The sequence below is a fragment of the Primulina tabacum genome, chromosome 3, assembly GCF_025594145.1.
Source record: "Primulina tabacum isolate GXHZ01 chromosome 3, ASM2559414v2, whole genome shotgun sequence".
In the NCBI taxonomy this organism is placed as follows: domain Eukaryota; kingdom Viridiplantae; phylum Streptophyta; class Magnoliopsida; order Lamiales; family Gesneriaceae; genus Primulina; species Primulina tabacum.
In genome coordinates, this window is record NC_134552.1 from 2755279 (window position 1) to 2776881 (window position 21603).

Below are 21603 nucleotides of genomic sequence, written 5' to 3' on the forward strand. Positions count from 1 at the left end.
CCCAAATAAGAGATATGTCTCACAAAATACGACCATTGAGACCGTCTCACACAAATTTTTGCCTATATCTAATTAGCTAACATATAAGCATGCTTGTCTTTTTAAACCACCTATGGATGTGATTATGAAGAGTTGAAAAACTAAAAAATAAAACCTTCTTTGGATAGACCCAAAATCTTTGGAAAAGTTGCCTCCGGATTCTATCATCAAGAATACATCTTTATATTTGGTTTACTTGTAAGTTTTACAGGGTATGCATTATATACCGCTTTTGGGTAATCTTCTCAAGAACTAAGAGATCCATTCGAAGAACATGGAGACTAATTGAAGTAACGATTGGGACGGTATATATATAAACATGGAGACTAATTGAAGTAACGATTGGGACGGTATATATATAAAAAAAAATTGAGGGGCAAAAGCAGAAGATGGAAGTTTGGGTGACTAGGGACGGGGTCGGGAGGGTTTAAGGTCTTATTTGTTTGATTTAGGATCTATCAAGAAGTATATATTTCGATTTAAGAAGAAAGATGAGTAATTTTAGTTAATTGAAATGGTAATTATCAGTTAAATGCTTGTTTTATGTCTTTTTTTTAACCATATATGATACCCCATGAATGGGCCCATTACCCTTGGCCCATCCCTAGCTCAAAAGGAAGACAAGCCCATCAAGGGCCCATGTATTCTCCTATAAATACCAGGTTTGAGTGTTCAGTTATTGGATTCACTATATTGTTTTCAGCAGCGCCCTTAGCTGCTCCCCCCATATATCCTCAGTCTCTGACTTGAGCGTCGGAGGGGCTACGCCAGGATACTCTCCTGGCCCCCTCCTAACGGTCTTATTTGTGATTTCAGGCCCAGGGTAATTTTGAAGCCCGTGTCTGGATTAGTGACGCTTGCGTAGATCGGACCCTAAATCTCCCGTGAGTATCACTTGGCGCCGTCTGTGGGAACACTTGAGTTGAGACGTAGAGATGGTAGGCAAGAAAGGAAGTAGAAGAGTTACCTCGGCATCATCGCGTCCTCAGAGGGGACCCGAACAATCTCATGTTGAGACAAGACAAGAACAACCGCATCTTGAGACGAGACATGAACAACCTCGTCAAGAGGCCAGAACTGAGCAGCCCATCCACAAGACGAGGGTCGAGCAAACCCATCCCAATGAGAATGTGGGAAACTTGACCCTGGAACAGCTGGGCCAATTTATCACTCGAACAGTGGATGAGGCCATGAAGAGGAATCAAGAGTCTATGTTTGCAGAAGAGCAGGCCGCTCGCCAGGAGCGAGAGGAGAATGTGAAGGGCAGTCAGAGTAGGGTGGAGGAGACGCGACCCCTCCCAAGTGAGGAGAATCCGGAGATGGAGGAGATGTGGAGGGAGATACAGATGTTGAGGCAGCAGTTGGGAAGCAGAGCACCGGCACCCAAGAGAGGAAGTCCCTTTTCACTAGCCATTTTAGAAGAAGAACTTCCTCCAACTTTTCGACAGTCGAATGTGGGAGAGTACGATGGACGTACTGACCCCGAGGAACACTTGGGGAGATTTGAGAATGCGGCCATGTTACATCAATATTCAGATGGAGTCAGGTGCAGGGTGTTCCTGGGCACGTTGGTGAGGTCAGCCCAGCAATGGTTTAATACCCTGCAGCCCAACTCCATACAGTCTTTTGACGATTTTGCTACAGCTTTCTTGCACAGATTTGCCAGCAGCAAGAGGCACCAGAAAAATTATTTGACCCTGTTCGTGATGAAACAGCAAGAGAATGAAACTTTGCGAGAATTTGTCCAGCGTTTCAACAGTGCAGCGCTGGAAATACCAGCGGCTACCCCTGACATCATGATAAGTGCCTTCACACAAGGACTGAGGGGAGGGGAGTTTTTCAAGTCGTTGGTCAAGAAGCCTCCGTTGAGCTATGATGATCTGTTGGCTCGAGCTGAGAAATATGTAAACTTGGAAGATGCCCAACGGTACAGAAGGATGGAGAGCCGGCCCGGAGGAAGTAGAGTTGAGGGAGCGGAGAAAGGAGGAAGGAAGAGGGGTGCAGGGGAAAGAGAGGAAGACAGAACTAGTAGTAGAAGACAATTCTCATCCCATGTTCCCCTAGATAGGAGTCGGGACGAGGTGATGGAGGTGAGGGAGTCGGGGGAGAGGGGGGAGAAGTCGCAGAGGGTCGAGAGCAGTGCTCGACCTCCGCCACGGGGTAGACAAGAAGGGTCCTCGTCTGGGAGTGAGCTGAGATCTCGCCCGTCTTCTAGGCGGGGTCGAGGCCCTCCATGGATACATCCGAGGATCGAAGAGCCGAGGAGAGAGGGTCGAGGTCAGGATGTCCCTCGGGAGCCCGCTGAACCGAGGAGGAGAACGAATGAGGATAATCACCCGACGAGAGGAATGATTCATATGATCTCGGGGGGTGCTACTGATGGGGATTCCGGGCGAGCGCGGAAGGCGCATGGGAGGAGGTTGGAGAATTTTGAAATATCGAGGAGTGCGAACTTACCCCATGATCCTGTCATCAGTTTTGGGCCAGAGGATCTCCGAGGCGTTGTGACTCCACATAACGATGCCTTGGTGGTGACGGCCACCATTGCCAATTATGATGTGGCAAGGATATTTATTGATAATGGAAGCTCCGTGAACGTCTTGTTCAAGAGCACGTTGGATCAAATGAAGATGAGAGGATTTGAGTTTGAGCCGGTATCCACCCCGCTGTATGGGTTTGCAGAACACGTCATCTTGCCTTTGGGTCAGATTGTTCTTCCCCTATCCTTGGGGACTGATCCTCGGCGGGTAACAAAGGTGATAGCCTTCACTGTAGTAGATACCCAGTCAGCGTATAGTGGAATTCTAGGACGACCAGCCCTGAAGGATTTTAGAGCAGTAGCTTCCAGTTATCATCAGAAGGTTAAGTTTCCTGTGGGAAGAGGAGTTGGAGTCCTGTGCGGGGACCAAAAAGTCGCACGTCGTTGTTATGAAAGAATCGTGAAGGAAGAAGAAAAGAGAAGTCACGAGCATTCGCATGGAAGCTTGAGCTCAGTCTTGCAGTTGTAGAGTCATTCGGAGAAGCTTCAAAATGGGTAACTTTGTCCTGTGGAGGTACAAGAGGAGCTGAGAGGAAAGTTGGAGAATGCGCTAGGTAAGGCTCTAAAGAGGCATGGGAACGCTTACCACCTTAGAGAACATCTTTACTTCATTTTTGATGTATTTCGTTCCTGAATTTGTCTTACGTTATCAGTTGATATTTAATAAAGCCAAGTTCTTATATTAAGTTCGTGGTTGTTCTTGTATTATGAGGATTATATGAATTTTATTTTACCTGCTTAGGCTGCGCCTAGTAGAGGAGAAGAGTGGGGGGGAGAAAAGTTAAATTTTTCCTGCTAAGGCATCGCCTAGCAGAGGAGTAGAGGCTGAGGTGGAGAATATTTATTTTCCTGCTAAGGCATCGCCTAGCAGAGGAGCAGAGTCGGCGATGAGAGGAGCAGAGTGGAAGAGAAGAATTTTTATTTTCCTGCTAAGGTATCTCCTAGCAGAGGAGTTAGAGGGTGGAGGTGTTGATTTTATTTTCCTGCTAAGGCCCGGCTTAGCAGAGGAGTTATGAGATGATGAGGTGAGAGTTTGATTTTTCCTGCTAAGGCCCGGCTTAGCAGAGGAGTTAGAGGGTGGAGGTGTTGACTTTATTTTCCTGCTAAGGCATCGCCTAGCAGAGGAGTTAGAGGATGGAGGTGTTGATTTTATTTTCCTGCTAAGGTCCGGCTTAGCAGAGGAGTTATGAGATGATGAGGTGAGAGTTTGATTTTTCCTGCTAAGGCCCGGCTTAGCAGAGGAGTTAGAGGGTGGAGGTGTTGACTTTATTTTCCTGCTAAGGCATCGCCTAGCAGAGGAGTTAGAGGGTGGAGGTGTTGATTTTATTTTCCTGCTAAGGCCCGGCTTAGCAGAGGAGTTATGAAATGATGAGGTGAGAGTTTAATTTTTCCTGCTAAGGCCCGGCTTAGCAGAGGAGTTAGAGGGTGGAGGTGTTGACTTTATTTTCCTGCTAAGGAATCGCCTAGCAGAGGAGTTAGAGGGTGGAGGTGTTGATTTTATTTTCCTGCTAAGGCCCGGCTTAGCAGAGGAGTTATGAGATGATGAGGTGAGAGTTTGATTTTTCCTGCTAAGGCCCGGCTTAGCAGAGGAGTTAGAGGGTGGAGGTGTTGACTTTATTTTCCTGCTAAGGCATCGCCTAGCAGAGGAGTTAGAGGATGGAGGTGTTGATTTTATTTTCCTGCTAAGGCCCGGCTTAGCTGGCTTAGCAGAGGAGTTAGAGGATGGAGGTGTTGATTTTATTTTCCTGCTAAGGTATCACCTAGCAGAGGAATTAGATGGAGGAGTTGAATTTTATTTTCCTGCTAGGGCCCGGCCTAGCAGAGGAGCTAGAGGGTGGAGGTGTTGAATTTAAATTTTCCTGCTAAGGTATCACCTAGCAGAGGAGTTAGATGGAGGAGTTGAATTTTATTTTCCTGCTAAGACCCGGCTTAGCAGAGAAGCTAGAGGGTGGGAGTAGTGAATTTTTATTTTCCTGCTAAGGCATCACCTAGCAGAGGAGCGGAGTTTGAGAGGAGAAAAATGTTATTTTCCTGCTAAGGCATCGCCTAGCAGAGGAGAAGAGTGGATGAGGAGAATTAAATTTATTTTTCCTGCTAAGGTGTCACCTAGCAGAGGAGTTAGAGGGTGGAGATGTTGAGTTTTTATTTTCCTGCTAAGACATCGCCTAGCAGAGGAGCAAAGTTTGGGAAGAGAAAAATTTATTTGGTTAGTCGATAACAAAAGATGTTTACGGGGAGCAGAGTTTACGGGGTCGCGGGGATCGACCTGCCCGGTCAGGTCGTGGGGGTGTGGGGGCAACGCCCCCATAATTTTTTCAGAAATCACACAACCATTCGCAAGGGAATATATCAAAATTCTCAACGTACTGGACGAGCGCTCGATGCGTTGGGCGAGCGTGAAGAGGCGAGCGAGTGGCTGCGGGCTGAGCGGGTGTGCGAGGCGAGATGGGGGGCGCTGGACGAGCAGGCGCACTTGGGCGAGGGTGGAGCGGCGTGAGGCGTGCTAGGGGCGCCGGGCGAGCGCTTGGCTTGGCGAGCGCGGCGCTCTGCGGGGGCGAGCGTGGCGCTCGGAGGGGACGAGCGCTTGGCTGGGTGAGCAGGCGTGCTGGGGGCGCCGGGCGAGAGCTTGGCTGGGCGAGCAGGCATGCTGGGGGCGCCGGGCGAGAGCTTGGCTGGGCGAGCGTGGCGCTCGACGAGGGCGAGTGCTTGGCTAGGCGAGCGTGGGCGCTCGGCTGGGCGAGCTTAGGCGAGGGGGCGAGGTGGCGAGGGCGAAGCTTGGGCGAGGTGCTGGCAGGCGAGGGGGCGAGGGGCGAGCGTGGCGAGGAGCTGGCGCGTGGGCTTGGGCGAGCTCGGCTGGGCAGGGAGACGGCGAGGCAGGCGAGGCGGGCGTGTGGGCCTGGGCGAGGGGCGAGCGTGGCACCCAGCAGGGCGAGCGGGAGGATGGCGAGGCGCGACGCGCGGGGCTGGGTGCCTGGGCGAGCGAGGGGCTCGGATGGGCGCTCGGCAGGAGACGAGGGGCAGGGGGCTCGGCTGGGCGAGCTCGGCAGGGCGAGCGGGAGGATGGCGAAGCGCGGCGCACGGGGCTGGGCGCTTGGATGCGTGGGGCTGGGCGAGCTTGAATGGGGTTTCGGCGAGGGTAGCGAGGCGAGGACTCGGGCATGGGGGGGGAGAGCTGGTGAACGAATTGAAGAGAAAACTATAACAAGATTGCGATATGATTTAATTTGTTTCCAAATCTTTGGAGACTGACAAACGACCGGAAGAAAATACACAACTCGTACCCGGTGACCCGAGGACAACACATCTAATCGAACTTTGAACCTACGATTCAATTCGACTCGGGAGGAGAGACTGGTGATACCCCATGAATGGGCCCATTACCCTTGGCCCATCCCTAGCTCAAAAGGAAGACAAGCCCATCAAGGGCCCATGTATTCTCCTATAAATACCAGGTTTGAGTGTTCAGTTATTGGATTCACTATATTGTTTTCAGCAGCGCCCTTAGCTGCTCCCCCCATATATCCTCAGTCTCTGACTTGAGCGTCGGAGGGGCTACGCCAGGATACTCTCCTGGCCCCCTCCTAACGGTCTTATTTGTGATTTCAGGCCCAGGGTAATTTTGAAGCCCGTGTCTGGATTAGTGACGCTTGCGTGGATCGGACCCTAAATCTCCCGTGAGTATCAATATAGTTAGCAGAAAACTAAAAAAGAAAACTCATATAAAATGAATAACACATTCGGGACAGTTGAAAAAACGAATAACTAAATCGAGAAAATGTGACAAAATGAAAGATTAAATAGGGAATTATAATTGAGTTTTATGCTTGCTTTCTATAATTTTTAACTTTGTCGTTAACACGAGGAGTAAATAAAGAATTATCTCATTATTTTATTGAATAAGATTTGTAAGGTCTTGTAACTAATTATTCGGTAATTTAGGATAATTAAAATAATTATTGAATTTTTAAATTAAAATAATTATTTATGTCAAATCAATTTAAAAACAATGTTAAAAATATGTATTTTAGAATATCAGAGGTTTAAAGCGATATATAATATATATGGATTTAAAATAACATACGAATACAAAATAAATACAAAATCGAGTTAAATGGGCATGAGTTACTATTTTTAATAACCAATATAAGGTATAATCATAAATTCTTCTAACTAGTTTGGCTTATGTTTGATGTATAATTCTTCGGGTGAGATTGGTATATCGAACTAGTTTGTTCGTTTATTGGAGAATTATCGTTAATATGTCGAATATTGAGTAATTATGCGAAATGGTGAATTTTTTGGTATATTGGGACAAAGTTTGGTCATTAATTTGTTAAGTTGATTTTTTAGAAAAAATAATTCAACTTTAGTAATTTTCAGAATTAATATTTTAGATTTATTGATGAAATTGTGAAATATATCAGTAGCTTGTAAATAATTAAATTGATGTTAGTAATTGTTTGAGCTAAGAAATTTCTTCGAAAGTCGAATATTTTGAAATATTATACGACTTGTGAGCTTTTGGATTTTTTAGACGAGTTCTTGTAATTAATTCATTAATTCGATATTTTTGGTAAAATAATCCTTAAACTTGATATTTTGGTTAAAATAATTCAACTTTGATTATTTCGGTTCGGTACAGTATTTAAATCCTTGTAGATCGAAGTGATAAATTTGGAATATTTTAAATTTTAATAGTGAACTGTGGAATTATCGACTTATTTTTGTTTTTTTTAGACTGAGAAGATTCAAGTTGATCGTCATTGACGTCGGTATATGTATGTTACGAATTGATAACATACGGATATCGAGTGTGCTAGGAGTTTCAATTAGGTAATTGATAAGTTTTAATTTGAAATCAGTCGGTAAAGGTGTTATACAAATCAAAGTACTCTAATGGAAAATTATTAGGTGGAAGAAAGATAGATATATGAGTTGTTAATCTTCGAACATTCACATACAAATTCGTATCTATTTATTTATTGTATGTAATCATTGCTACTATTTTTAAGATGTATTGCTAAAACATTTTATGTATTTTTCAAAAAATATTATTGAAAGTTTATTTAGATCTTCAAAACAACACAAAAACTCATATTAATCGTCTTATGAAACACTTTTATTAGATTTCATAGCCGATCCAATCCATTGAAGTAATTGTTTTTATGTCAAAAGTTTTATTTTTCACTCTAGATATGAACCAAATCAAATCATCTATGTATGTAGATATGTGAGACCGTCTCATAAGAAAACTACCATCAAAATAAAAAATTACAACCAAAAAAGCATTACAAACAATTCGTAAAATACAAATATAAAGATAATTAATTGTCGCATTCTGTATCCATACGTGTTCAACTAAATCGGATAATTTGTAATGAGTAGTTTTTAAAAATTAAATTTTGATTCCATAAAACATACATTACATAATTTTAGAAACAATATTAGATTATAGGCGTCACAAACTCTTTCTCGGGGCAAGTTTCTTATGGACCAACCATTCTTGATTCGTCTAAACCAATTATCACTATTGTTGGAGGAGAAAATCTAAAAGGGGAGGGAGCCGTGAAAGGGTATTAAAAATAATTAGGTACTAGTTACGCTGAACACGCGATGCGTGTGTGTACAATCTTTTTTATCATTATCGATGGACTAAAATGAAATTTGACAAATTATGGAGGGACTAAATTGATAGTTGAATTGTTGAAATAAAAAAAATAAAAATAAAAGTGTATGTTGAAATTGAAAAAAAAAACAAAAAACAAAAGTGTAATATTAGTATCATATAAGAGTAAAATTGGAAGATTGTGTGTTGAAATTGAAAAAAAAAACAGAACTGTAATATTAGTAGCATATAAGGGTAAAATTGGAAGAAAAAGTTGGTGTCCTCTCTAGGTAGTTATTATCATGTCCTCACACTTAATAATAACTAGTTGATTTGCACACCCGATGTGTGTGTACAATTTTTTTTTATCATTATAGATGAACTAAAGTGAAATTTGACAAATTATGGAGGGACTAAATTGATATTTGAATTGTTGAAATAAAAAAAATAAAAATAAAAGTGTGTGTTGAAATTAAAAAACAAAAAACAAAAGTTAATATTAGTATCATATAAGGGTAAAATTGGAAGAAAAGTTGGTGTCCCCTAGGTGGTTACTATCATATCTCACTCTTAATATAATAGATAATAATAATATAGATATAAATATAAAACAGATCTTCATGAGCATTATTCAGATTCATTGATAAATTTGTGGAAATTGAAATTATGGGGACAAATGTTGAAATTTTCTGAATATGAATTTTTCATAGGAATGGGAAACCAATTCATCAAAATTGATTGTAAGTTTTATCAGTTGGGATTTTTTTTAAAAAAAGAAGATAAAATTGTTGGATTCAGAATTGAAAAAAAGGATAAAAAAATATAGTGTTTGTGAAAAAATTGAGTGAGGAAAGTTCTTATTTACAATTGAAAAGGTTGGAAATAAAAAGGAAAAAAAAACAAGTTTATTTTTTGACTAATTTAATCTATTGATTAGTTAAACATTATAAATGTAATTAAAATAAAATCATGTTTTTTTAGATATATTTTAGTTGGTGATGCTGATATACTAAAATTTTTATTTTTCTAGTTTAAATATATTTTAATAAATTTAAAACTATAAATATAATTTAATATTTTTTTTAAAAAATAGTTAATACAAGAGTCGAGTACCCGATTATTTCATATTCGGATATAAAAATACAAAACATCAATAATCCGACCCGTGCCCTCCCTAAACAAATGTATAATGGTAGGTTTCTTGTGAAACAATCTCACGAGTCTTTATCTATGAGACGGTTCAATCATACCGATATTCACAAAAAAAATTAATACTTTTAGCATAAAAAGTAATATTTTTTCATGGATGATCTAAATAAAATATTCATCTCACAAAATACGATCCGTGAGACCGTCTCACACAAGTTTTTGCCAAAGTATAAAGTTCATCATTTATAAGTATTTCAAATATTTAGTTGAATCAAATCAAAATGTATGTGTCCATAGTTAATAAGATTTTTAAAGTGTCGGATGATTTATTTTCTGAATAATATACATTTTTATTATATTATTAAGTTTGAGAGACTTAAAATAACTAATTTTTGGTGTCATGTCTGTTTTAATTTATATTATTTTTTATAGTTTATTTTTTTTATATTTAGATGAAGATTGAAATATAATTATAATAAAAAAATAATAAAAGACTCAGTGCAATTTTAATACATGAATTAAAAAAAACAATATTTATTAATAATACACACATATATATATATATATATATATAATCTTGATTACTCAAAGTCAAAACCAAAATTTTTTTTTGGGGGGCAGATTTCCCATTGGGTTCCTGAAAATCACTTTAATTTGAAATTTTTGTATCTCGTTAGAAGAAAAAAGAAGAGAAATCAGATATGCGAACCCCATGTTGCCATACATTTCTGGCATTCATACTCAAATTCTTGAATTTTTTGCAAACATTCATTGGTGTCTCGATGATAATATACTCAGGTTACATGCTTGATCAATGGTACCGCCACCACGGAGACGTTAGTTTCCCGCCCCCGCTGGCCGCCGTTTCGTTTAACCACAATGTGTTGGGCCTTGATTTTCGGTCCCTCCCAGAGACATGGTACTGATGATTTGCTCATTTTCTTAATAGCGATGAATTTTCCTCCGTTGATCGTATCAAGTTATTGAGGTTTCTGATTCGATCTTGAAATGTGTTTTCATTTCTAGTTGATTTCGCTGGGTTTTTAAGATTTATATTGTGAAATCGTCAAATCGGTACGATTTATCGATTGAAGGCGGTGGAGATCAAGAATGAATTGATCCTTCCAAAGGAAAATAAATTCGAATGTAGTTACACAAAATTTTGGTTCGCTCATGAAAAATTTAAGTTTGTTTAGCTATTAGTCAATGGTTATCCATCTGTTTGATATAATGCGCAGGTTTGTATATGGATTTATGGGAGTTGGGATTTTGATTTGTTGCATTACTTGCATTGGCCACTTTGCAGCCGAAGCAATCAATGGCTGTTGTCTTTGCTTTGTATCCTTTTTCGCAGATCTTCCATGTAATATACATATAGACATGGACAAAACTAAGAATTTTTTTTTTTCATTTTATATCTACAGATGTCCTTTGTGACAGAATTCCATTTGATTTTTGGATATTTTTAACAGGAATCTAAGATTATTGAATGTGAAGCATGCCAAGAATGTCGTATGCATGGTGTTTGCAGTTTCGTAGATCACGTTATTGGTAACTTTTTTTGATAGAATCATGTGAAGGATTGAATTGGAGAGATGGCGAGACTACAAAGTTCTCATTATAAAAAAGATGGACCGGGTATTAGATTATGGATAGTTGGTGCTTTTAACAAAGAAAATATGGAGTTTTTGTCGTTGCCGGGAAGTATGTGGATTATAGATAAATATGAATGCTCCTTTGTCTCTATGAATGTTTGAGAGAAAGAGAGATTAAATTAAGTATGTTTTGGAGGTAAAGATAAAGCTGAGAAAAATCTCTTTACATAATTGGAAATGGATGATGTTAAAAACACTTTGCTTCTACAGATCCATTATTTCTAAATCATGCTAGTTTTTTTGAGACGTGATACTGCATAACCTGAAGTTTGTGAGCTTTTCTGAACGTGTCATACCATGTATCCTTGACCCCATAATCCTTCCAGTATGCTTTACTGACTACAGTATTTGTTCTATTGGAAGTAAGTTTGGTGGCTTTTATTTCACTTGATCACCAGTGGCAGAAGGTAATCAACGTCTTCATGCTGGTGCTTGTGTTCTTTTACCTTTTTTTTTTCCTTTAAAACCCAAACTTTTTCAGAAGCTTCCTTTCGACCCCACTGGAGAACTTGAAAGTGTGTGTGCCTTCATCAAAAGCAACATGGATGTGTTTGAGTGGGTTGGCATTGCTGTTGTTGTAATACAGGCATGTTTTTGTCTATTTTTTTTCTATATGTTTGACATGTAAGATATATAAGTCCGCAGCAAAATTTGACTACTCGTTTATATCTAACTCCTTGGGATTGTAATACTTGTTACAGTTGAATCATTGTATGTTAGAATGCATGTACATTCTGTTATCTCTGATTGATTTTGATTCACATCTTGCTACTTTAAGAAAAGGGATATACGTGGAAACAAAACTGTAGGCTACCTGTCATAGACTACGCTTACCTTTTTTTCCTTTTTAGGTGCTGTCCATACTTTTTGCCTTAATAATCAGATCATCAGTTTCGAGTCAGAGAGATGACGACGACATCGAGATAGATTATGATCGTAGGAGTAGAATAAGGGAACCTCTTTTACATTCATATTCAGGCAAAGCATCCGGGTCAACCAGAGGCGATTCTGATATATGGAGTTCGAGGATGAGAGAAAAGGTATATGTTTGATTTTTTCCTTTGCCATAATGATACTATGGAGTGTTTATTTTTGTTCATATGCTTGTAAGTAATTCGTTTTTCTGTACTTTTAATTTATTTTTGGGTAAATATTTAAATTCTTAATGAACTTGTTGTTGCAGTATGAATTGCATGGTGGTGATGCGAAGCCTAGTTTACTTAACCACAACTCATCCACTGATTCGAGACAATGAGTGGTTCTATGTTTGTCAAATAATGTAAGCATGTGTACCATTGTCACAAAAAGTATTCTTTTATTTATCTTGTGCTGAAAGTTACTCTTTTGTTCTTGTTAGTATTCACACACACGAGGTTAATGCCCTGCATTAAATTTGAAAATTAGACGGATATTGTGGATTTTTTATAAATTGAATGAGTGACAATTTGAGTATAGTCAAAATTATTAGATGTATAATTTCACATGTCAGAATTCTCATTGGGTAGTTGATTCTGGTGTTTCATATCACATTATTTCTCATCGTGACGTGTCTTCTACCTACACCGATGGTGAGTTTGGTAATGCGAAGATGAATAATAATGCGAAGTGTAAAATTATAGGCATGAATGGATGTCTACTCAATTACTGATGTCGGTTGCCGATTGCATCTGATGAATGTGAGGAATGTTTTTGAAATTCACCACTTTGGTAAAGCTAAATAGAAACTCACAAAGAGGTCTTTGGTGGTTGTTAGATGAAAGAAATATAGTTCTCTTTATTTGATGGAGGCTGTGTCTTATGGGGAGAATTGAATGTTAAATGTGGTTGATGATTCGTCAACTCAACTATGACCTACGTGGCTTGGACAAATGGTCCAGAATGGTATGCATAAGCTCTCCTAGAAACAAATTATTCACGGTCTGAAGTTTACCAATTTGGAGGTATGTACTCATTGTTTGGCTGGAAAACAACACAAAGTGCATTTTAAAACTTTTCCCCCATCTAGAAAAGTTATTGTGTTGGATTTGGTGTATACTGATATTTTTTTTATGAATGTTATAAGTTTGGGTGATGCTCGTTAGTATATTAGCTTCATTGATGATCATTCCAGAAAGGTGTGCTTATGCTTTGAAAACTAAATACCATATTTCAAGTTATTATAATCTTTTTAATGTGTCAGTTGATAAAGAAACCGACAAGAAAATGAAATGATTCATTCACACAATGGTGGTGAATCTATGGTCATTTGAGGAATAAGTAGAACTCATGAGATCAAGTTTAAAAAGACAGAACAAAAAAATTCTCAACACGATGAAGTTGCCGAGAGAATGAACCGCACAACTAATGACAAAATTCGTTGTATACTCTCTCATGCAAAGTTGCCGAAATCTTTTTTGAGGAGTATATGAGATTAGCTGTTGACTTGATACTCTTTCGCCTTCAGTTCATCTGGATCACGATATGCCACAGAGAGTATGGAAAAAAAAGATGTTTCATGTAAGAATTTGAAAGTTTTTGGATGCATGTCATTTGTGCATGTTCCCAAAGATGAAGGATCTAAACTTGTCAGAAAAATGAGACAATGTATTTTTTTATTGGAGACAATCATTAAAAGTTTGAGTATAGATTTTGAGATCCAAGTCCAGAAGAATGTTATAAAAGGAGAGGTGTGCAGTTTACTTAGAAAATCGGACCACTGTAAATTTTGAAAAATCAGAGAAGCCAAATTCTAGCAATGAAGATCTAGTTGATTTGGGTATGGTTCGTCCATCTATTATACACGTTAGATATTCAGACAAGTGATCCTACTTTAACTAAGAATGAACCAGTTGATGAGAACACAACAAAATTATCAGTTGAGCTCACTTAAGAACATCCACCCGAGACAAACAACCTTCCACTATATATTATGTCAGTGAGCTAGAAAATTATCGAGAAGTGTCGTCACATGAGGAAAAAATAAAGAATAAACTATCGAGAAGTGCTATGCAAGATGAAATAAAATCCTTGCATGAGAACAACATTTACGATTTGGTGAAATTACAGAAAGACAAGAGCTTTGAAAAACAAATGATTGTTTGGATTTCAGTAAGAGGAGAATAGCTTACTATCAAGATACAAAGCATGACTGGTTGTCAAGGGATTTAATCAGACGAAAGGTGTTGACTTTGATTAGAATTTTTTCAGTTATTGTAAAAGATAAGCTCAATTCGAGTTGTTTTGGGGATAATTGTCAGTTTGGACTCAGAGATTGAACAACTTGACGTGAAAAAAGGGCAGGGCTTTCCTCCATTTGGAAGAAGAAATTTATATGGAGCAACTCGAAGAACAAACTGAAAAAGAATTTAAATGAGCTTAAGCAAACGCCAAGAAATAGTACAAAAAGTTTGATGCTTATATGAAACTAATGAGTATAATGAGACTACTTCCAATCATTGTCGTTTTGTTAAGAAATTCTCCGACAATGATTTTGTTATTCTCATGTTATATGTCGATGATATATTAATTATTGGCCGTGATGATTTAAAGATTGAGAAGATCAAGCGAGAGCTTAGTAAATCATTTGCCATGAAATATTTGGTTCGGCTAAGCAAATCCTCAACATGAAAATTATTCGTGACAAAAAGAAAAACAAGTTGTGGTTATCTCTAGAAGAACACACACAAAATGCTCTTGAGATATTTAAAACGAGCAATGCCAAACTTGTTGTCTCTCCACTTGCAGGACACTTCAAACTTAGTTATAAACAAAATCCACAAGTGAGAAAGATAAACATAAGATAAAGAATGTCTTATGCATCCGTATGGGTAGCTTGATGTATGTTTATGGTATGTATGTACGATGTCAAATATCGCCATGCAATTGGTGTTGTTAGTCGTGTTTTTTTAATCCTGGAAAATAACAATGGACAACAGTTAAATGTATTTTCAAGTATCTTAGAAGTATTTTCCGAGTATGTACTTTGAGAATGATAAAGTTGTATTTGTCGGCAAGTCATTCATTTCATGCAAGTTGACCGGTATACATTTTAAATGAATGTAAAAGAATTTTGAAATGAAATGATGCGCTCAGACGGAACGCGTTTTATATGCGATTTCACACATCGAAATTCTATTATAAATAAGTGCCTCATTCCTTCATTTCAAATCATCATTCCTTCGAGTTTCCTCTCATACATAGCATTTGAGTGCTTAGTTCTATAAGATTTGTGAGGTGTTTATTCTCCTGTATTAAGAAAGTGTGTTCTCTTTGGAAACACAGTGAGTAAATTGTACACCATAAAATATTATAGTAAAAATCTTTTCATCTTGCCCGTGATTTTTACCCTAATAATTTTTAGAGGTTTTTCATGTAAATCTCGATGTCCAGTTTATTCTTTATTTTCGGGTTTATTATCTCAAGAAAGAGTGATTTGATGACAATCTAAATTGCAAAAATGTTTTGCCATTTCGACTTAAAAGGCTTAGTATATTGCAATACATAAGCTTGAATTTAGTCTCATGGATGAAAAAGTTCCTACAGAAGTTGGGCCATGAGCAATAAAAATATATATTATATTGTGTGCAATTCATCTCAGCAAAAATTACACTTTTCACTCATGGTCAAAGCATATAAACTTGAGATATCATCAGATTCGTGATGTATTGGAGTCGAAAATGAGACTAATACATTATCGAAGGAAAAACTTGTAGTTTGCCGAGACGTTGCTGATATGGAGGTGTCCTCCCCCCGTGATCGGAAGGGGGAGATTATTGTGGGTCCCTCTCACGATTGTGAGTGATAATAGACTTTTCAAGACTATATTCCAAAGCTCACGTATACATATACACGTAATGTTTGGAGCAAGAACTTGAGCAAGAACTTTCTGTATCCATTGTAATGTTTGGATTCCAAAAAAATCTGAAGTATACTTTAACCAATTTTGGGGAAAAAATAACAGTAAAAACAACATTTTGAAGCATACATCGGAATAAATTTCCATACATCACCATAATTTATGTTAATTTTCTTCCCTTCCCTTCTCTTCGTCAGCATCAAGCTTGCCCAGTTCTAATTTTTCTGAATATAACCCTTCCATGGTTATAGACAATGCTACTTCTGCTGGTCTAACCTCTACGTCATGACCTGTTTCAACATTGTCTTTGAATGTTCATCATCTGCAGCCTTCACCACTAGCATCTGGAAGGACGCCCAATCTATTGCCAATGATTGCCCCTACATCCACTATCCCTATATCTACGCCAATCTCTAATTTTCCCACTTTGGCCCCTTCCTCTACTTTAGTTTTGGCCAATGCAGGTGTACCTTCAGTAGCTAACCCTCCTAATGCAATGCCTGGGCCAGCAACCTTATCCTGGCAGACAATTTCTCAACCTGTAACAACTTTTCGTTACTGGGGCATCTGTTTCAGTTCCTGCAGAAACGATGCTGCCTCCACTTGTAATTCCTGGACAGCTGTTGCAAACTGGGCCAGCTAGTGTTTCTTCCCCTCAACTTCTTCAAAAAACTCAGAAAGATGTGGTCGTAGTTCAAGTGTTACGAAATTCATCATCTGGACCGCCAGCCCCAATTGTAACAGAAGCTCAGCCACCGATATTACCCTTACCAACAAATACTAGAAGTCATAATGTTTTTCTCTTTTACTTTATACACACACGGCATGTTTTCATTAATTTTGAAATTATCAACAGTTTCCTTCACTTTCATTTCTGATTTTGAATCCCCATTGGAGATCAAATCAGAATCCTTAAAATCACAATTTACCTCAGTTTCCGCACACTCCTTAGAATCGGAATGAACATTATTTTCAATGGATTTTTCAATGGAAGCGTCGGTGGCTTTTGGTGGATCAAGAACAGCAAAAGGGGTCTCCATTTCCTTCATTGCTGCGTCACCAGTCACCTCTGCCTGTCTCTACTACCTGTGCCAAAAGGATTCAAAATAAAATTTATCCAGATTATTTCAGTGTGGTCACTCCGGTAAGCCCCAGCCCTAGGCAGAGGATAAAATACATGTGTGGTTATATGAAGCCGACATTTTTCATATACAAAAACCCAGATTCGCGCCATTACATATCATTTGATATAGTATCCTTCATCTTTTCCGAAGTTTCGATGGAACAATTCCTCTACCAACGCAGTCAACTCCACCAGCAGCCATTGAATCAACAGAACCCCTCAAATAAAAAGGCCCATGGGCTTGGTGGTCGCATTAATTTTGCAGGATTTGGACTTCATGGGAGCTTCTACCCAAAGATTTGACTGGTAAATTGAAGATGAAGAAGAAGCCAAAGAAGAAGAGAGGCCACTGACTATATCGTATATATGAGGGCATTCTAGGAAGTTGGTGTAAAAAAATGACAAAGTGGTGATCAGGGGCACATGAGCTAATGTTTTAAATACATAACAACCGTTGATCCTATTAAAATAATTCAAGGGGTTGCGTGCCAATTAGAATGTTTACAGGGGATCCGTACACATTTAGCTCATCACCAGCACCGCCTTAGCCATCTTCACTTACCGGCTTTCAGGCCTCAGGATCCCCCCCACCAATTCTCCCTTTAGACGTTGCAACAGCCCCTTGATCACTACCTCCGAGTCTCCGACGGACACAATAATCAGGGCATAGTAGAATCCAAATTCAAACGCAAAACCATACTCTGGCATTACATTACTTGGCCTGGAATTCCCATTAACTGTGGCCTTCGAATAAACAATTTCAACACAGCAATGATGGATGTGTAGTCAATAAATTACAAAAATAAGAATTGGCTGCTCGGTGTATTTTCAAGAAACAGCATTTTAAACAACATGATGCAAAATCATTACACGGCTTGAACAACCTGCAGTATGACATCTGCTGCATCTGGATTTATGGTGGCAACAAATGTAACGTCGGGTACACAAGTTAGATTTAGTGAACCATGGGAGATATATAAAATGATCAATGTGAAGTTTTAAGAGGGCAGGATTGACCCGTTTCGATACCATGATAAATGATTAATGGTAACAATTCAGTGAAATGGTAGGAGAAATGTGATTTGTCCATAGCCTATGTCCATTAACAAATGCCTAAAATACAACACTTCTTTTCTACATGAATTTTACTTAGAACAGTGTCAATATCTCTTTATACGTACACAAGAAAATATTTTAGAAACACAAATAAGAGCAAATGACCACAAAAAATTCATAATAATTGCAGATTTATGGTCTCAAATACGATTCTTACGAATCACTTTAATTTTCTAAAAAATACATAGCTACAAACTGGTAAGGCGTATCGTAACAGTCACCTTGGTATAAAAATTAAGAATCTTGATATGATTATTGCATGAACTAGATGATATAGTATAAAGCACTTACTGGTAAAAGAACATTTTGCACTATTCTTGCAGTGCATGAGTAGGAAATCATAAATCACAATAATCTTAACATCAATTCATAATAAAATAAACAATTAATACAAAAAGAAATGATAGGATGACATTCCAGTCTAGTGTAAAGAATGTACTTCAACCACATTGGTCAACTGATTTTATCTTCATTGATTTGCTGGAGAAGAACAAAGATTTTGTGAACCTCTTAGAACAGACACATAGATCTCCATCATATCTACATCTTAGCTTTTGAGGCATCTTCTAGCAGTGAAGAATAGAAGACCACCACAGAAGGATCCAAATAGACACGAAATATTAATGAAATATAAGGAGTACATTTAGGCGACAGAACCTGTTCGGTGGCTTGAAAGATTGAAGAATAGCCTTAATAATATCAAGTATAATTGAAAAAAAGGTCATCAATAGCTCCAATAAATGTGGAAAAATTACACATGGTTAAGAGTGTATCCATCAGAAAAAATATTAACTTAGTCATTTAAGAAGACATTGTCCTGAAAAGATAAAAGAATTCCATAGTTATGAAACCTAGGCACAAACATAATACTACAATTTTATATCAAATCCAAGGAGAAATGGTTGTATATCTTGCTGTAGAACTACTAGAACTCACAATGAACGAGTAGAACCTGTACACAACAACAAGAAGATCAAGAGGCTACTCTGACTTTTTCGCACCAGCTTCGGCCAACAAAGGCTTTAGTTTTCCTTCTTGATGCAGCTTGACAGTATCTAACCAAAATAGAATAAGGAAAAAAATTCAGGGGTCATTATAGCATTCGTTTAAGGTGATTATTTTCACCAAGTTGACACTACCATTATTGGCATTAACTGAGCTAATCACGCCATAAGATTTAGAAGTCCCTGCTATTTCAGTGATTACCCTGTGTATAAATTATAATCATTTTATTTTCTCACCAGTAACATAAGAACTTAGGAGTTGTGTTCTAAATTTTATATTCAGGAAGTATCTAAAAATTTAGTCGAAGTGGAACACTGCAACCATCAACTTAATGTTCATAATAGGATACCTGTACAGCCACCAATATGTTTGCCCCCTGGGAAAGAAAAAGAAATATATTGGTTATAGATAAACTTCAATATATATTGTATAAACAAGGATAACCAAAAGCAAAAGAGATGCTAGTTGCAACTCCATAATGGGTTCAAGAATCAAATAAGATGATTACTTATCAATCGTTCCTCGCAGTATTCAATTACAAGACAGACGAACAATTAAATCCAATGCAATAATCTTTCTGAAAGTAATGAATTATTGGTCGAAAAGGCACTTCTTGTTCTTTCACATAAATATAGCTAATACCCAGTATTTAGCATTAAAACGCAATTATACATCACAAACTGAAATAAAACACTTTTGAATTGTATAAACAAATTTTTTGAAAGAATCACAATAATGTTAATTGTTGATCATTCGCACCTATAAATACATTGGGAACAGTTGACTGTCCAGTTAGCTTTTCCAAAGCCTTTTGTAGTTCTTGTCCTTGAGGGCCTGAACAATAGAAAAACTTCATGAAACACCACCAGTTGTTTGGGCTCACATCTAACATTAATTTTCTTGATACAGAATTCATTTCTGCACTCTCGCCATAAAACCTTTTGAGGTTGGACAATTCATTCCTCTTTACTCAATGAAGAATACGACAAATGCCTTGGGAAATTACTGGACACGATTATATGGGTCGACCATGAAAGAAGGAAACAAACTTGAATTTGAAAACTGGTGGATTAAGGCCCGTTGGAATAAATGAGTTGCCAATTAAGCTCTTCAAGCAAACAAATTGAACTAAAATCCAAGAAATAGGTCAATGCAAATCATGTCAGCTCCATCTCACTTGTTTGGAAGCATGTCTTTTAACATTACGTACTCAAAAAATGAATAAAAGAAATCGCTAAGCATTTCATTGTGAAGCGTAAGTATTGAAATTATCCAGATTGGAATTACTTAAAGTCATCCACGTGCTTAACTATTTTTCACATGTAACAGATGTTCAGATCATTGAAATCATTTTCAAGGAAATGTAAGCAAAAGCAAAAATGAAACTGCAAGCACCACACAGATTAAGTATTAACCAAAGCAGATACACATTCAGTTCTGTTAGGTACCGTTTAGTGTGGATGATAAAATAAACATTGATCGCATAGCCCTCACTCAACATTACACCAAACATTGTGTAATTAATTACACTACATAAATTATCTTACATTTAATAATTTGGTCATCCCATCCTCTATGCCAAACAGTACTTCAGAGTAAAAATCTTTAAGGGAAAGAGAAGGCTAAAGTAATACCTAATTGATCCAACTCAATAACAAATGGCTCGACGCCAACACTCTTGAACAAATACTTCACCTCCGATGAGAACCTTCCACCATAAAATTCAATAAGCTCAATTACAATCGAAGAGTAAAATCGACAAAGGTATTTCATAAAAATCGCAGTTCATCGTGTAAAAGAAACCAAATAAATTATGTTCTTAACACAAAAATCAATACTAATCAAAACGGACACTTACGAGCACCAAGGTTTGGAGTAAACGACAACTGGGTTTCCTCCTACGGTCTTCTTGACGGCGTCTTCCGTTCCCTGTCCGAATGACGCGGAACACATCGCCCGCATGTTGATGGGCTGCGAATTTCTTGAAATGGTTTTGCAAAGTTTAACGTAATCGCCCCAGAAAATAGTTGAAACAACATTTGGGAAGCGAGAAAGAACGGCGAATTGGGTACGCAAAGGAGTAGCGGGAGAGAGGGAATCGAAGCCCCTTGCGAGCTGAGACGCTCCGTATATTGACGCCATTACAAAGAGATTCTGCTGAAGTTTTAGGCCCCTTTACGTCTTCGTTACGCCAATTGAAAATTTATAGAGCTTCCGGTTTATCTAATTGCAGAATTGTTATGCAAATTTGGGGAATTAGGGTTTTATGACGCGCGGAGGAAGAGAGAAGAACGACGTGAGTTGATCTTTTTTCTTTCTTGAGAATGGGATCAACAATTTAATACCACATTCAGCGCATTATCATAATTATTATTTTATTAAGTCAAAAAATTTGTCACCAATGTTTAATATTTTTTCATATTTAATTCAAATGATATATATCTTTCACAAATTTGATTCATTAGATGGTTATACATATTTTTTTTTGAAACTTTTGCATTAGATATTATTGTCATGTGTTTCCATGATGGATGTATC

General features: G+C 38.0%; 2 protein-coding genes and 1 long non-coding RNA gene across 9 annotated transcripts; 2 read left to right on the plus strand and 1 right to left on the minus strand.

Moving 5' to 3' along the window:
- Positions 1-622: 622 nt before the first annotated feature.
- LOC142539308 (uncharacterized) lies at positions 623-4820 on the plus strand. The gene is made up of 3 exons (XR_012818860.1): positions 623-937; positions 2160-3538; positions 4234-4820. It is a non-coding gene; the product is annotated as an uncharacterized LOC142539308 (long non-coding RNA).
- Positions 4821-9952: 5132 nt separating this feature from the next.
- LOC142539309 (tetraspanin-20-like) lies at positions 9953-12545 on the plus strand. The gene is made up of 6 exons (XM_075644690.1): positions 9953-10251; positions 10571-10670; positions 11314-11394; positions 11469-11573; positions 11839-12027; positions 12171-12545. Exons 1-6 carry the CDS (start codon positions 10034-10036, stop codon positions 12240-12242), a joined length of 765 nt encoding a protein of 254 aa, XP_075500805.1. The 5' UTR covers positions 9953-10033; the 3' UTR covers positions 12243-12545.
- A 3299-nt stretch (positions 12546-15844) lies between these two features.
- Positions 15845-21399, minus strand: LOC142539310 (monothiol glutaredoxin-S10-like). 7 transcript variants are annotated; one of them, XR_012818861.1, is made up of 7 exons: positions 20924-21397; positions 20700-20773; positions 19825-19899; positions 19415-19441; positions 19013-19115; positions 18500-18540; positions 15854-16907 (listed from the first exon to the last, which is right to left on the minus strand). XR_012818861.1 is itself a non-coding variant. In XM_075644694.1 (6 exons), the coding sequence occupies exons 1-5, from the start codon at positions 21205-21207 to the stop codon at positions 19042-19044; spliced, it is 528 nt and encodes a 175-aa protein (XP_075500809.1). In that variant the 5' UTR covers positions 21208-21399; the 3' UTR covers positions 15845-18540; positions 19013-19041. The 7 variants fall into 7 exon arrangements, 5 of the variants coding, with proteins under 5 accessions (XP_075500809.1, XP_075500807.1, XP_075500808.1 ...); XM_075644694.1 differs by lacking the exon at positions 20700-20773 and adding an exon at positions 19200-19267 and having other exon boundaries at positions 15845-18540; positions 20924-21399; XM_075644692.1 differs by having other exon boundaries at positions 15848-18540.
- Between the last annotated feature and the right edge of the window lie 204 nt (positions 21400-21603).